This window comes from Petaurus breviceps, unplaced genomic scaffold, assembly GCF_028583685.1.
Source record: "Petaurus breviceps papuanus isolate PSGF00001 unplaced genomic scaffold, PetGlider_PUasm1.0 138, whole genome shotgun sequence".
Lineage (NCBI taxonomy): Eukaryota > Metazoa > Chordata > Mammalia > Diprotodontia > Petauridae > Petaurus > Petaurus breviceps.
This window is the reverse complement of record NW_027185694.1, coordinates 16127313-16143797: the sequence shown is the minus strand read 5'-3', so window position 1 is coordinate 16143797 and position 16485 is coordinate 16127313. Positions and strand designations below refer to the sequence as shown.

Sequence of the window (16485 nt, the reverse complement as noted above, 5' to 3'; positions counted from 1 at the left end):
GCCCCAGACACTTCCTGTGTGACCCTGGGCAAGTCACTTAACCTCTGATTGCCTGACAAAAAGAGTCACTAGAGAAGGAAATGGCAAACCACTCTAGTATCTTTCCCAAGAAAGCCTCATGGACAGTATGATCATGAAGAGTTGAACACACCTGAACAATAACAAAAAAAATGGAGTACGTTCTTCTTACATTGCATTGCCCAGAACTCAATAAAGTCTCCAGATGTTTTCTGACTAGGACAGAATACCTGGGGACCATCACCTCCCATATCCTGAACAACATGCTTCTATTATGAAATTGAAGCTCAGAGAAACCCTCCCCTCTCCACATACACACACATTTTTTTTTCTAAGACAGGGGCAATCATGCTCCACCCCTGATTTATGATGAGCCAGTAAAGGCACTAAAACTTCGGCTTTCTTCACAGGAATTGTTCTCCAATCATATTTCTCCACTTTTTTGTTCTTCTGATGATTTTGATAAGAGTGTCTGACATTCTAGTAATTCACAAACTTTTAAAACAGTGAGGACTTTCATTGAAGAGAAGGATTCACTTTGGGAGTCTGCTGGTTTGCAGGATGTCCAATTAAATATTAGGGTTTTCATGACTCCTTTTAGGTCCTACTTAGTGGTTTAACATTAGAAGGACAAGGGCACCGAATGACCCCAAAACTTGATCTTCTGAGATATTTCTGAAATTTTAGACAAAGATCCCAGTTTAGATCAACCAGAGGTCAAAGGGTTTCAGGCCATAGGTGATAGAGATGGAAGGGCACTCCAGAGACCACATGCTTTGCCTCTCCTTCCTTCCTTCCTTCCACCTCTCACCTTAAGACAGGTAGATGGTTGGACCAGTCAGGATAGTTGTCTAAATGAGAAGTAGATGGCCAACAACACTCCCAAATGGGGCTGAGCCAGATTAAAATGTAAATTGGGAAATAATTTTTTAAATAAATAAAAATATAATAGAATGCAGACAATGCTCATAGATGGTTTTCAAAGTCAGTATGTGGCCCCCAAGGATCCTTGTGAACAGCTCAGCGGCTCCTGTTTTGTTCACTCTCCTCTCACACGCCTCCAGCTGGAGAGATGCTGCAAACTTCCTGGATTTTTCCCTCTGTTGCTGTGTTCATCTGAATGATCATACAGTTATTGCACCTACATGAAATCATTCCTACCTGGAGTTGCTCTGGGTCTCTTCCTATGGCCACCTTAACCCTTCTCTTTTATCCACCAAGTCCCACATAATTTTTATATTTGAATTTCTCCTTAAAGTCAGGCGCGGGTGAATCTTTGCTGGAAGTATGAAGAAGAAAGTACTAGGAAATACATTTGGGGCACTCAAATATCTGAAAATCAAGTCTCATTAACCCATTTGTTTACGTTATAATTTTAAGAGATATGTTCTCATAGAAAAAGATAATTAACCCCTACTATTGAAAAGATCTCTACTTCAAGGAACTGTGATTTTACTGCTGTAGAGAATCCTTCCACTAATGCAGTATTGCAGCCCTTCTCAAAATTAGAAAATTGATTTTGAGCCTTGCTGTGGCTGAAAAAAATTGTTGCCCTATAGTTTTCTTTTAAGTAGGATAGTTATTGGACAAGAGACATGGAATAGATCACTGAACCCGTACTTGAAGCCTTTTCAGCCTATCAAAACAGTTATAGCCTGGGGTTACAGCCTTCAAGAACCCAGGATCATGTTCAGATCACAAAGTGACATCAAAGGAGGATCATAGTGAAAGTTGACTCCCCTCAAAAAAAAAACCCAATAACTTAAAAAGTCACATCAGAATGCAGCCAACCTTTTAAAAAGTCAAACATTTAACAAACAATTGTGTCATAATATTTCTAATCACTCAAAAAAGAGCTATAATCAGAAATTTTTGCACTGGAGGAGAATCCCCCAGCACATGAGAGAGATCCCAAACACTGCTAGGAAATCTACAAGCTTAAGGGGCAAGGCAGGAGAGAGCTCATCTGAAGATGACCCACCAGAGAGAAGGAATATTTTCAGGAAAACTGTGAGTCCTCTGATGAAGAGGCTGCTGGGGTCATGGATAGGGTAGGAGCAGACTGAGATTGGAAAGGGCTTCACTTACTTCCCCAGTAGCTGCGAGGGAGAAGCTGTTCCTGGACCTTATTTTAAATAATTTTCTTGCTAAGGAGACATTCATTTCATTTGTTTCTCTGGCCCTGGGAGACTACAAAGGCTCTCAGCTCCCTCTAAATTTCAGCCATTCAGGGTGTCCCTTCTGCCTGCCCTAATTATAGGACTTTACACTCAATTATATTGGAGAACTGGACTGAAAATACAGGCCTCAACAGTACCGGACATTTAATATATTGGAGAAATACTTAGAACATTTTCTGTATTTGCAGAAAATCTTTTCAAAAAATATCTAGCTTTGAACATCCTGCCACCCTCAAAGTGACCTCTTTGGGGAGTTATTGTTTTTTAACATTAAAGTGAAATTGTGTTGAAAATGCAACACTGTTCACCTACAAGTGAGAGGTACCATCTCTTTAGACTTATTGCACTCCCTCTCCCCATTTTTGCTAAATTGGGAATTTTAGGTTGATTTAAACATCTTTAGGTAGCTTAAGGAAGTCGGGAGAGAAGAAAGGAAAGAGGAATCAAAGCAGAACTCCAAGAAGACAAGATTAGAAAGAAATAGAACCTAGGAGAGAATGTACCTTTAAGCAACATACAGTCCAGAGGGAAGATCAATTAACTTGAGTCACATAATGCCTGGCAATGACTTACATTGAATCGCAGATAGAATTAAATGAATGTGCTGAAGTCAAGCTATGCATATTGAATACACAAAAAGTGAGGTTGACTTGTACCTGATCAGTACACCAGTACCAAAGTGAAGGGATTGACATTCCAAGAAAAACCCCTGGCCAGGGAAGATCAGAGTTCACAGGGTCTCGGAAAATATGGAAAGCATCAGCTCTAGGCAACCCACAGCTGTTGTTGGCACTCCGGTTGCTGGCTACAGCTGTAAAGTATTTGTTCTGCAGCCCTTCCATACCACCAACTGCAGCAAAACCTGAAATTTAGAGGAGATAGAAGTTACAAGTAAAATCAGATTGACCCTTTAATTCTCTATGTCTGAGGCTTGCAAGATGATGGCCGAAGCTGGACAAATGTACCAACCCCAACCTCACAATCAAATGCAGAAAAGTAGAAATATCAAAAGATTCTTTTCCAGACCATAATGTAATAAAAATTACATGTAACAAAGGGCCATGGAAGCATAGATACAAAGTTAATTGGAAACTAAATAATCTAATTCTAAAGAATAAGTGGGTCAAAGAAGCAATCATAGAAACAATCAATTATCTCATTAAAGAGAATGACAACGAGACTACATTCCTAAAGTTTTGTGATATAGCCAAAGCAGTCCTTGGAGGATAAATCATATCTATGCATTAATGAAAGAAAGAGCAGATCAATTAAATGAGTATACAAGTTAAAAAACTAGAGAAAGGATCAATGTCAATGCAAAAATTTTAAATAAGATATTAGCAAGGAGATTACAACAATATATCACAAAGATTACCAGGTGAGATTTATACCAGGATTACAGAATTAGTTCAATATTAGGAAAACTATCAGTATAACTGACTATACCAATAACATAAAGAAGAAAAAACATATGATTATATCAATAAATGCAGAAAAAGCCTTTGACAAAATACAATACCTATTCCTAATTAAAACACTAGAAAGCATAAGAATCAATGGAGCCTTTCTTAAAACAAGTAGTATCTTTCTAAAACTAAAACCAAACATTACCTGTAATGGGGATAAATTGGAATCCCTTTTCACACAAATAAAAAACCAGATCTATGCAATTGGAGAAATATTAACTGCTTGTGAGTGAGCTGAACCAATATAATAAAATGCCAATTCTACCCAAGTTAATTTATTTATTCTGTCCTACACTAATTAAACTGCCAAAGAATTATTTTATAGAGCTAGGAAAAAAATAGTAACAAAATTCATCTGGAAAAACAAAAGGTCAAGAATATCAAGGGAATAAATTTTTAAAATGTTAAGGAAGGTGGATTAGAAGTTCCAGATTTCAAAATATATTACAAAGTGGTAATCATGAAGATAATCTGGTTCTACCTAAGAAATAAGAGTGTTGGATCAGTGAACTAGATTAGTACACAATACAAATGATGATAGAAATTTTGTATTTTATAAACCCAAAGATCCAAGCTTTGGGGGTAAGAACTCAAAATTTGACAAAAATTGCTGGAACAACTAGAAAGCAATTCACCAGAAACTAGGCATAGACAAATATCTCACAACATATACCAAGATAAGGTCAAAATGTATAAGTGATTTAGGCATCAAGGTGATATAATAAGTAAATTAGGGGAACATGGGAAAATATACCTGTCAGATCTATAGATAAGGGAAGAGTTTATGACCAAATAAGAGATAGCATTTGTTGTCGTTCAGTCGTTTTTAGTTGTATCTGACTCTTTGTGACCTCATTTGTGGTTTTCTTGGCAAAGATACTGGACTGTTTTGCCATTTCCTTCTCCAGTTCATTTTACAGATGAGGAAACTGAGGCAAATAGGGTTAAATGATTTGCAAGGTTTATACAGCTAATACATGTCTGAGATCAGATTTGAACTCACAAAAATGAGTCTTCCCAACTGCAGGCCCAGAACACTATCCACTGTGCCCCTGCAAGTGGAGTACTGAACTAGCCCAAACATTCTGGAGAACAGTTTGGAACTATGCCCAAGGGCTATAAAACTGTGCATGCACTTTGACTTAGCAACAAGCACTTTATAATAAGGTCTTTATCCCAAAGAGATTTTTTTAAAAAGGAAAAGGGTCTATTCTACAAAAGTATTCATAACAGCTTTTTTGTGGTAGCAAAGAATTGAAAATCAGGGGGATGCCCATCAATTGAGGAATGGCTAAACAAGTTGTACTATATGATTATGGTGGAGTACTATTGTGTTATAAGAAATGAGGAGGGGGACAGTTTCAGAAAAACCTGGACTGCCTTATATGAACTCATGCAAAGCAAAATGAGTAGTATTAGAACACTGCACACAGTAACAGCAATATTGTAAAGATGATCAACTGTGAAAGACTTAGCTACTCAGATGAAGACAACGATCCAAGACAATTCCAAAGGACCCACGATAACCACCTCTAAAGGGAGAACTTATGAGCCCGGAATGCAGAGTAAAGCATTCTTTTTCCATTTTATTTTTATGATTTTTTTCTGCATCATGGCTAAAATGGAAATAAGTTTTGTATGACTTCACATGCATAATTGATACATAATTTGTTTGCCTTCTCAAAGTGTAGGACAGGTGGGAGAGAGGGAATTTGAAACTCAAAATTAATAAAAACAAGTTAAAATATTTTTACACTTAATTTTAACACGTTATTTATATGAAATATTTAATGAAATAAAAATAATTTTAAAGTTTTTTAAAAATTACTTAAAAAAAGAAAACAAATCCATAGACCCCAGGTTAAGAATCTTAACTATATGGTCTCTGAGATCCATTCCAGCTCAAAATCTATGATAACTATGCCACATTTGGTGTAATAGCAATGAAATTTGAAGATCCCTTTGTATTGCCAAGCTAACAGGTACTTAGCACTTAGTTTCAAATTAAGCCTCTGTAAAGAAATAGAAGGTATGAACCCTTGTTGCTAATGTAACAGGAAGAGGCTGAACAGGAAGGAGCTAATCCCATATATAAGGAAAAGCCCCAGCTGGGAGAGTCAGAACTTTGTGGGGCAAGCATTGTGGAGGCAGAGCAGCTACTGCCGGAGAGAGACACAGAATTTCTCTCAGCAAGCATCTGCAGGCTGGGCTACTACTGCTGGACTGAGGACTGAACTGACAATTGAGAAGAACTGAGAGGAGCAATGAGAACTGAGAACTGCGATAGAACTTCTTGGAGTAGCCACATGGAGGCTGAGGAAGAGAGGCCCAGGCTGGAGAAAGTGATTTACTTGTGGTGGCAGAGCTTCTTCTGAGAACCAGCTGGAACTTCTGCTGAGGAGCTACTGTGAGTGAGAGAGGAGGATGCCTGCTTGAGGGAAACTGCTCTGTTGTGAAGGCTTGGGAAGGTGGGTGTTCACTGCATTACCCATGTGTACCAGCTTCGTGGTTACTGTAGTGACTTTGACTTCCTAGTTCTGGGACTTGGTTTCCTGGTATTTGAATAAGGACTTGAGGTGGACTAGACACTGTGAGCTTCAATATGGAACAGGAACTGCAAGTCCTCTGGAAAGCTGCTTGTGCTTGGTTTTACACGTGGTCATCCAATTACAGACAAAACAACAAAACAAGTGGGTAAAAGCAATTAAGAATTGAGTTCAATAGCTCCCTGAACTGAGGTATGCACTTAGGAAAAGGTAAATAATCATGCATTTTCAATGGGGATCCAGTGGTCAGTGAAGGCCACCAAGGTCTTTGGATCAGTGCCTGGCACATAATAAATATATTTAATAGATGCGTATTGAACTTTGACTAATTATTAGATAAGATAGCATGAAGGCCCTGGGGCTAAAAGACATTGTTCTCTGGAACCAGGCCAAAGAAGTGCTGGAATCCAGGGAAGCTGGCCAAGATCAACAATGCCCAAGGCCCAGTGGTGGATCCTGGGTTTGCAGTGGTAGAATTCTTACCAGAATTAGCAAAAAAGGCAGTGAGTTTAGGCAAGAGTAGAGGGGCCTTTTATAATTTGTTTACATCACAAGCCAGAATTGTTTTAAAAATGGTGCATGGGTCATCAATCTGTGTAGAAGCAGAGATAGGGGAGGGGAGAAAAGAGAGCCTGAATAAGAATTATGTGTAAGGAGGAGAATTCTCAATCTGGGCCAATCTGATCCATCTCCCAAGAAGTATGGATGCCATGGCAACAGTTGGAGGAGAAGCATATGTTGCTTGCTTGTCTCAGTCACACTTGGTGATTTCCCAGGAGATAGCATCTCTGAAGAGGTCTATTAGAGCAACACTTCTTAAATTGTGGGTCGAGATATGGGGTCAAGTAACTGAATGTGGGGGCCATGAAAAATTTGGTAACAGTAGAAGGTTTCTGAATGTGTAACAACCAAAAATTAATTCAAAATCAAACATGTAATGAATGAAAGGGGTTTCTGGCAACACTTGCCTGTGTTTTGCATCAGGCAACTTCACTGAAGCCTTGGTTCTGAACACACAACATGCGTACTTTGCACTGCGCATGCCATCGTGTGATCAATGGCAACAAATGCTACCAGAACATGGCTTGGATTTGACACTATTGTATGTTTTTGCAGTGTTTTTACTGTACATACAAAATAATTAAATGAATTTTGGTTTGGAATTAGGACAGAATTTCCAACAATTTCTGAAATGGTCCTAAACACAGCTTCTGTCATTTTGTACTAGGTATTTATATGATGATGATTATAAAATCAAAATATTTATCAATTCTGAAAAATGTTGAAGATGCTCTATGTCCTGCAGTATCAAATATTCTGCCAGGATTTAATTCTTTATGTAAAAATAAACAAGCACCTTCACCTCATTAGTATGCAAATTTGCTTTCATCTTTAATAAATGGTAAAATTATGTTTATACCAAAGAATTGTTTTAAAATAAATTTCTTTATGATTTATTATCAGTAAATGTTTGATTTGTATACCTATTTTATATACCTTATGCACCTGGGATCGTGTAAAAATTTCATGGGCGAAAAGAGGTCACGAGTGTAAAAAGTTTAAGAAGCCCAGTATTAGAGCAGGGGCTTTGTCTTACCTAAACTTTGTATCAGCTTCACTACTACATGCACAATACATACAGCAAGTGCTTAATAACTATTTGTTGAATTGGATTGTATTGATGTGTTTCCCCAGAAATTACTCATTTTCCTTAAGTAGTTAGTGAGGCTTTTCAGGGACCCTGACAAAAATTCCACATATCATATATAGGCTCTGTTAACAGGACTCATTATAATGTATGTGTGATTGATTGCAGGTGTCAATCACTTTCACTCTCTGCTTAAAGACCCTTTTAAAATTCCAGGGGTTTTTTTATGTTCTAAATGTAATATTCCCCAATAAAAGCACTTTTACAGAGAAGTCGAGGATGGCCATTTGATTCAAATGGCAGTTTGTAAAAGTTTAGCGGTTGCTATGAGTATGTTTGGCTGTTAAGGAAGATATTATTGTATTTAAATTGCAAGTGACATCTGGTAGAACACATAGTAGCTAAAACAGGGAATCTTAACGGGTTTTGTGCCAAGAACTCCTTTGGAAATCTGGTGAAGCCTATGGCCCCTTTTCAGAATTATGTTTTTATGTGCATAAAATAAAAGATACAGAATTAGAAAGGAAATAGATTATATTGAAACACAGTTGATGGGGTGCTTGGGATCTATGTCTGTAAAATCAATTTGTAAACTCACTTTGTAATATCAGTTTGTAACATCAGTCTGTAAAATCACATTTCCCCTCCCCAGCCTCAGAGCATTAACTCTGCCCCTTCCCCCTGCCAGCACTCTGCCCAGCAATAACTCATGAACTGATGTTTATCTCAGCTTGGAACAATAACAAGCTACACCTATGAATCCTTCACTAAACCATCTATAAACATTTTAGCTTAGGCAAACGTTATCTCTTCTTAGTAAGTAGCCAGCTGCCCCATGAATCCTTCAAAGCACTATCTCTACGTTAACTCCTTAGCCAATTATCCACGAACTGAGTCTCCCTTAGCCTTGGTTCCCAACATCCATCTTGTCAAACATGACACTGATGGGTGGCAGACTAGGCACTTCTCAGTCAGCCCTTGACTGCTAGCTGACTTAGTGACGTTTCAGGCCTAAAACCACACCTCCAGGGAGCCCCACCTTGGGCTATTTCCCAGTGAATTATGGGCCTGCACAGTTGACATTAAAAGTGCATGTTCCTTTAAGCACTGACCACTTCTTAACTCCTCCCTAATCCCACCCTTACTCACCTAGTTAGCATAATCGACATCTGATTAATTACTTAAACTCCTTAAAAACTATGCCTATGTCTTCTTTAAGTTTGCAGTTCCCTAAGGACCCTTGCCCGATGTAAAGTGTACAATAAACTTTTACAACTCTGACTCCAAGTCTGCTTGGGCCTACTGAATTCTTTTCAGACTGAATCGAAGGCATTCTGGTCTGTGATAAGGATCAAAGTTCCTGCATAACCTATTGCCAACCCCTCCATCACAGTTATCAAAAATTCATTGGTGTTATTTTTAAAGTTCATGAACCCCACATTAAATCCCCCAAGCTAGAGTTTAAGAGAGAATTATAACCAGGTAGATAGATATGACATTTGTCTCTATAGAAATTATCTTTGAACAGTTGAAAACTAAAGAAAACCTTAAGGAAGATGTGTAGAGTCAAGAAGACCTAGGACAGAGCCTTGGGAGATGCTCTCACTTAGCAGGTGGGTAAAAGATGAGGATCCACCAAAGGATATGGAGAAGGAATAATCGGATAATTGATAGGAGAACCAAGAGGGAGGAGTGTTAGGGCACCCAAGGAAGGAGGAGAGTAGTATCAAAAGTTGCAGCAAGATCAGAGTGAGAACTGAGAAAAAGCCGTTTAATTTAGCAGTTAAGGCATCATTGGTCATCTTGGAGGGCAGTTTAAGTGGAGTGAGGACTACAGATTATCCAAAGACAGAATGCAAGGATTAAAAAGTTAGTAAAGAGTAAGCAAATTGGGGCAAAGATTATAGATGAATCTTTCAATAGTTTGGCTATATAAGAGAGAAAAGATATAAGATAATAGATTGAAAGGATGGCAGGGTCAATTAAGAGCTTTTTAAGGATGGGGAAAACTTTGGCATCTTTGTAGGTGGCAGGGGAAAAGCAAGCAGAAAAGGTAAGGATGAAGGTTTGAAAAGAGAAGGAATGATCTACGAGGACAAGTTTCCCAAAGAAACAGGAGGTATGGAATTAGGAACACAGTGGAGGAGTTGGGTTTGGCAACCATAAGGGCCACCTCTTCAACAGAAAATGGGATAGAGGAAGAGAGAATGGAATTGGAGGACTTTCAAACTTTGTGGCTTGCAAAACTCACAGGAGCCTAAACCAGATTGAAATATAACTGGGAAATGTTTACCAAAATAAATAAAATACAGTTTTTCTTGATGATGTTGTGATTCAGTTATGTTCTACTCTACTGTGATGCCATTGGAGGTTTTCTTGACAGAGATACTGGAGTGGTTTGCCATTTCCTGCTCCAGCTAATTTTACAGATGAGGAAACTGAGGCAAATAGGATTAAGTGACTTGTCCAGTCACACAGCTAGTAAGTATCTGAGGCCAGATTTGAACTCAGGAAGATGAGTCTTCCTCACTCTAGGCCCAGCATTCTGTCCATTTTGCCACCTCTCTGCCTTGCATAGATAATGTTAATTTGTGGTTTTCTAAGTCAACATGCAACCTGCAGGGGTCCATTACTATTAGAGTTGGATACTACTGGTTGTATGATAACGTAGGGAAGAAAGAACTCACTAATCTCAATTGCCTTGGCTAATTAAGAGGCAAATTCATCTACTAAGAGAGTATAGGGAGGAGATGGTGTTGGAGCTTTGAAGAGAGAGGATAAGATTTGGAATAGTCAGGAAGAAAAAAAGGATTGCCTTGTTAGGGTCTGACTGAGATTAATTGACATAAACTGGAGTAAATCTAGGACAAGGGTGGGGAACCTGTGGCCTTGAGGCTACATGTGGCCCTCTAGGTCCTCAAGTACCACCCATTGGGGTTCAAAGGGCTTCACTTGAGGATCTAGAGGGCCACACATGACCTCGAGGCCACAGGGTCCCCACCCCTGATGGTTATGTGACTTTGCCCGGGAGCATTCAGCACCACATTACTAGGAATGAAGAAGACAGATAATGAGAGCAACCCAACTGGATTTGGGTAAGGTAAGACTGGAAGTAGGGGGAAAGTAGGAAAGGAAATAGTTTCAGGGGTCACAGATCATATAAGTTTGAACTGGCCAAAGGAAAGGTAGAGTGTGAAGGGTAGAAAAGAAGGGCAGCATAAAGGTTATGGATAGAAGAAGAAGGAGGAGGAATGAAATTCATGTGGAGGATGAAGAATAGACTTCGCAAGTATAAGGCAGAGGGAGAGATCAAAGGATGAAAGGTGATGGTCATTGAGAAGAACCTCAGAATTCTAGATTCAGAAGTGGAATAGGGACAGGTAATAGGTGGGACCCATCCCTGTTTGGAGTTTGGAGTGAAGAGGATGACCCTAGAAATAAATGTAGAAGGTAAATGAAGAAGACATTCATTCCCTAAGGATGAGGGCTGACTTTTAGATACTATTTCATGATTTACAACCACTTTGTGAGGTTGGTAGTATATTATTCCCATTTTGCAAATAAAGAGTAAACTCTGAGTTGGATTCATTCCACTAAACCGTTCTGCTAGCCATCTATTGCCACCTGTCACCTCTACTTCTAAAAACAATTTAAAAAATACAACAATAAGCGATTTAATGATGCTCAACGTGAAATGCCTGGAAAACACTCACTGTATCCCATTAAAGTGAACGCTCCTGCCAGCATGATGACAGTCTGCAGAGCATCTGTGTAGATCACGGCTGCCAGACCACCTGAAGGGAAGACAGAAAGAATGTGGATGGAGGTAGGAGGGATTTACACGGAGCCATGCTTAGGTATTAAAAATATATTCCGAGCATAAGCATCCCAGAAGAATCAATTTAGGCAAAATGCTACCTGGTATTGACACTGATTTAGGGGGAAAGTATAAGAGCTGGAACAATTGACTTGTTAATGCTTGAAGGGGCTGGTATGTGGGTGAGGTAGAAGAATGGGATCTGAGTGCAGCACAGTGATGCTTTTATTCATCTCATAACCTTGGAACCATCTTCGACTCTTCCGTGTTCCTCATTAACCACATTTAATCTGATTCTAAGTTTAACCAATTCAACCCCTAAAATGCCCTTTATGGTCATCCTTTCCTTTCCCCTACAACTCTAATGAAGGCCCTAATTCAGGAATTTATCTCTTGTCAGAGCCTTCTAATTTATCTCCTTGCAGTCTATACCTTCCTTAATCCATTCTTCACATTTCTTGCTTCTTGAGTAATGTTCCTAATGCACTGCCCCATCACATAACTCCTTTACTCAGTGACTCCCTATTGCTAGGTCCGAGATTAAATAAGAGGGGATTGGGTTGTCACATTTGGAGAAACTGGGCAGTCCTTTCACCGATTCCCAAATTTTCACTGTGCCTGAAGTCTATCTTTTTAACACCAAAATTCTCCTTATAAGACTACATGACTGTGAAGTACTAAACAATAAAAATCTTGAGAAGAATCACAGACCCAAAAGGCAATGACAAAACCATGGTAGCTATTACTAAGATGAAAAAGGATGTAGGTAGGTCATATAGTGACAGTAAAAGATTGACATAATAAAAACTTGCATTTTTCTTTTATTCAAGTCTTTGTGTACAAAATGACCAATATGGAAATGTTTTGCATAAGTGCACATATATGACCTATATCTGATTGCTTACCATCTTGGGGAGGGGGAAAGGAGGGAGGATTAAAATTTGGAACTCAAAACTTTATAGAAAATTTAAAAAAAGTAGGGTGTAATGGAAAGAACACGATGACCAGGAGAGACCTGGGTTTGATTCCCAGCTCTACTATGTACTACTCTTGTGACACTGGAAAAGTCACCTCACCTTTCTGGGCCCTGGTTTTTTCATCTGTAAGATGAGGGCATTGAATCAGATGACCTCTAAGGACTCATCCATCTCTAAGTCCTATGACCCTAAAGTAAGATTTTTTTTTTATTATACTAAGGAACATAGGGCAAATAAGTAGCTTCACTGATCTAAGCCATGTGTTTCTTCTCTGAAAAGGGACCATGATAAATAGCTTGACCATTTCTAATGAATGGTATTGCACTTCCAATGTTAGGAAGGGACCCTGATTACCCATTAGACAACAATGCTGGACAGAAGGGTCCAGAAGTTATTTATGGTAGAAATTACTTGAGTGGCCTGGACAGCACTACATTCCTAGCCTGAGACTTCCCAGTGTCCTCCCCAAGGGTTCAGCCATACCTGCCACTGTATACACTGCTGTAATCGCCAACAGCCCCACCACTGCAAGGTACAAATCCAGATGTAAGGATTGCTGGATAAAGATGGCTCCTGCATACATGTCCACCTGAGGAAATAAGTAAGATCACAGGGGTAGAGCAGGAGGTCCATCTGGTCCAACTCCCTCATTTTACAGATGAGAAACATAAGACATAGAGAAAGGTTGACTTGCCCAGGGTGGCAAAGGTGAGATTTGAACTCAGGTCTTCCTGACACCAAATCCAGTGCTCTTTCCATTGTACCACTCAATGCTTCCTACACAAGGGAGAAGCTGTTCCTTCTTCCCCTCCTTCCCTCCTATAGTTTGTAAATTCCTGTTTTCTTTCATACCTTCTATAGGAAGAACAAGCAATGCATGTTGATTGACAGCTGACATCTTGCTAGATGAGGCTAGAGAGGTTAGCACCCTCTCCATGAGATCCCATCATTCTTCAAGGATACCTTGTCTCTGGGGTTGTGATTCATTCCCCATTGAGGGGCTCTTTCTTTGTCCCTTAGCATGTTTGATTGTCCAAAGGGTGCATGTGTGTGGGAGGGTGGTTAATGGGAGCAGAGAACCTTGACATTCAATTTTCTGATATACAGGTCACATGACTTTATTAAGGTCACTCCTAGGGCACTGACTCAGAGTATAATCAGCCAAGGGAGCTAACCCTGGGAATGATGTAGCCCCTTTGAGGAAACTAGGTCCAGCTGATTAAGAATTGGAAATTAATGGCTGGTCAGTAGCTCATGAGGCTTCATTAAATTTTGCCCTTTATATTAAATCAATGAGTAAGCCATCTATCTGTTCATCTACTTGGCCACTTCCTGGAAAAAGAATCTCTGTTACCATTTCCTCTCCCATTTTCTCTTCCTATTCTTTATCTTTATCTTCCTTACTCCTCTCTTCTTTTTTTCCTCCCCTTCCTCTTCCATCCCTTCCTTTTCCTTTCCTCCCTTCCCCTCTCTCTCCACTCCCAGCTTCCTTTTCCACTTCTTTTTTGAAATGTAGTTCCTAGTCACAGAAAGGAAAAGATACTACTGAGAAAAGAGGCTACTGCTGTCCAAGGAGCAGGGCAGTGATTGGAACTTGACCTTTAATCTAGTGATCACGTATTCTCCTGCACCAGGTGTGAGTGATCCACACCTAGCCTTTGACACCTAGCCTTGGTCTTTGTCCATGGAAAGATGACTGATAAAGGAAGACTTTAGGAAAGGATTCTTAGCATTCTTACCGAGATTTTGGTGAAGATGTAGATGAACAAATAGAGAATAGCCAAGAACAAGGAAATTCGCTTGCCTCCAAATCTCTTTCGTAAGTACTCAGGCATGGTAGTGACCTGGGAGAGGAGGGAAGATAGATCTGGTATTAGAGCTCCATGGCTCTTTAACTCATAACTCACTGAAGTGAGGGTCCACACTTACAGCAGAGCTCCCTTGCCCCAAAACATAGAGTGCTGGGTTCCCAGGACCTCAGAAAGGCAGTAGTAATTTCCCTACTGCTGTAGAACAGATCAGAGATGAAATGGGAAAAATCAGAGGAACAAAGTAGCACCAACCAGTTGGGTCCCATGCTTGACCAGGCAGTTGGGTAAACATTTTAGGGAGAAGTGAGGGAGGAGGTAAGCCCCCTTCCTGGTACTTTTAAAAAAGGATTATAGATTTAGAGTTTAAGGGGACTTTAGAGGCCATGGAGTCCTATTCCCTTATTTTATAGATAAGGAAACTGAGGCAGAGAGGCAGTGACTGCTCCATCACATAGCTAGTAAGTGTCTGAGGTGAGATTTGAGTCCAGTCCTATCCTTTATACCACAATTGTCTCTCAGAACAGAATCTTGTACACAGATAAGGGGGTGAGAAGACTAAATGAAATCCAAGGTCCTTTCCAATTCTAAATTGTTGATCTTGTGGTTTGTTATTATGCTAGTGTGGCAAATTCCCAGTGTGGCAATTCTTTCCATCAATGCCAATATGACCTATATGACTTAGTAGATAAATCCCAGGGACTTTCCTTAAAGCACTCAAGTCAACAAGCATTTATACGTACCTACTATGTGCTAGACATTCATTATGCTAAGTACTAGGGCTACAAAGAGAGGCAAAGAACAGTCCCCTGCTCTGAATGAGCCTAAGGGGGAAGATAACATGTAACCCAATGTACAAAAAAGACTTAAACAAGATGAACTGGAAATAACTAAGAAGGAAGGTGCTAGCATTAGGGAGGATTGGGAAAGATCTCTTGTAGAAGATGAGAATCAAGGGAAACTAGGAGGTAGTGATGAGGAGGGAGAGTTCGAGCATGGGGGACAATCATTGCAACTGTGAATAAAGATCTGTGAGCTGAAGATGCTTATACTTGCTGCCCTGTCCTCATAAAATGCATCAATAACTGGGGAAAATGTGGTTTCCTTGATAAGGAGCTCTCCTCTGAGGCAGATCTCCATCCTTCCCCTGAAGGCAAAGTCCTTGTATGTAGGGAGCATTTCTTTCACTGTCTTTGTACCTCCAGTGCCCTGCACAGTTTCTATCATACAGAAGGTGCTTACTAAATGTTTGCTGATTGAATGATAAATGGCACTTCATTAATTGCTGTAACCAAACAAATTCACCAATTCTGGGGCAATGACCGACCTTCTGATGAGTTTCTTTCTCTACTAACTTAGTGTTTATTTTTTATGCTGACCTTAACAACAGTAAAATGAGTGTTCCCATATATAAAGTAGAAGAGAAAATGAGAATGAAACTTGCCCATCTCTATTATATACTTTTCCTTTTAAGTATAGGTTAACAGGAGTGGGAACCCTGAAGCTTCTAGGTCCCTCTAGGACCTTAGGTCCTCAAGTGTGGCCCTTTGATGGAATCCAAACTTCACAGGACAAATCCCCTTAATAAAAGGATTTGTTTTGTAAAACTTGGACTCAGCCAAAAGGCCACACTCATTTTTTTAAAGGAAAGGGATATTAGTAATTGACTAGATTTTTATATATGAGGAAACTGAGGCCTAGAGAGGAGAAGTGTGCCCAAGTTCACATTGATATTGAGAATCAAGGTTGGAATTTAGGGGCAGCTGGGTGATACAGTGGCAGTCAGGAAGATTCATCTTCCTGAGTTCAAATACGGCCTCAGATACTTACTAGCTATGTGACCTGGGCAAGTCATGTAACCCTATTTGCCTCAGTTTCCTCATGTGTAAAATGAGCTGGAGAAGAAAATGGCAAACCATCCAGTATCTTTGCCAAAAAGAGTTGGACACAACTGAGCAGCGACAACCACCTTTCACTCTAAATTGAGTTTTCCCACTCCAGCATGCTTGCTCCCTAGGGGAATCA

General features: G+C 39.7%; 1 protein-coding gene across 2 annotated transcripts in view; it reads right to left on the bottom strand.

Annotated features, from left to right (window-relative positions):
- The window catches only part of SLC5A11 (solute carrier family 5 member 11), a 58850-nt gene that overhangs the window by 15814 nt on the left and 26551 nt on the right, over positions 1 to 16485 (bottom strand). For both annotated transcript variants that reach the window (XM_069106220.1, XM_069106221.1), the window contains exons 7-10: positions 14392 to 14496; positions 13136 to 13241; positions 11572 to 11652; positions 2855 to 3060 (exon numbers count right to left, since the gene is read on the bottom strand). In XM_069106220.1, coding sequence (XP_068962321.1) covers positions 2855 to 3060; positions 11572 to 11652; positions 13136 to 13241; positions 14392 to 14496 — 498 coding nt within the window. The remainder of the gene's footprint in view (positions 1 to 2854; positions 3061 to 11571; positions 11653 to 13135; positions 13242 to 14391; positions 14497 to 16485) is intronic.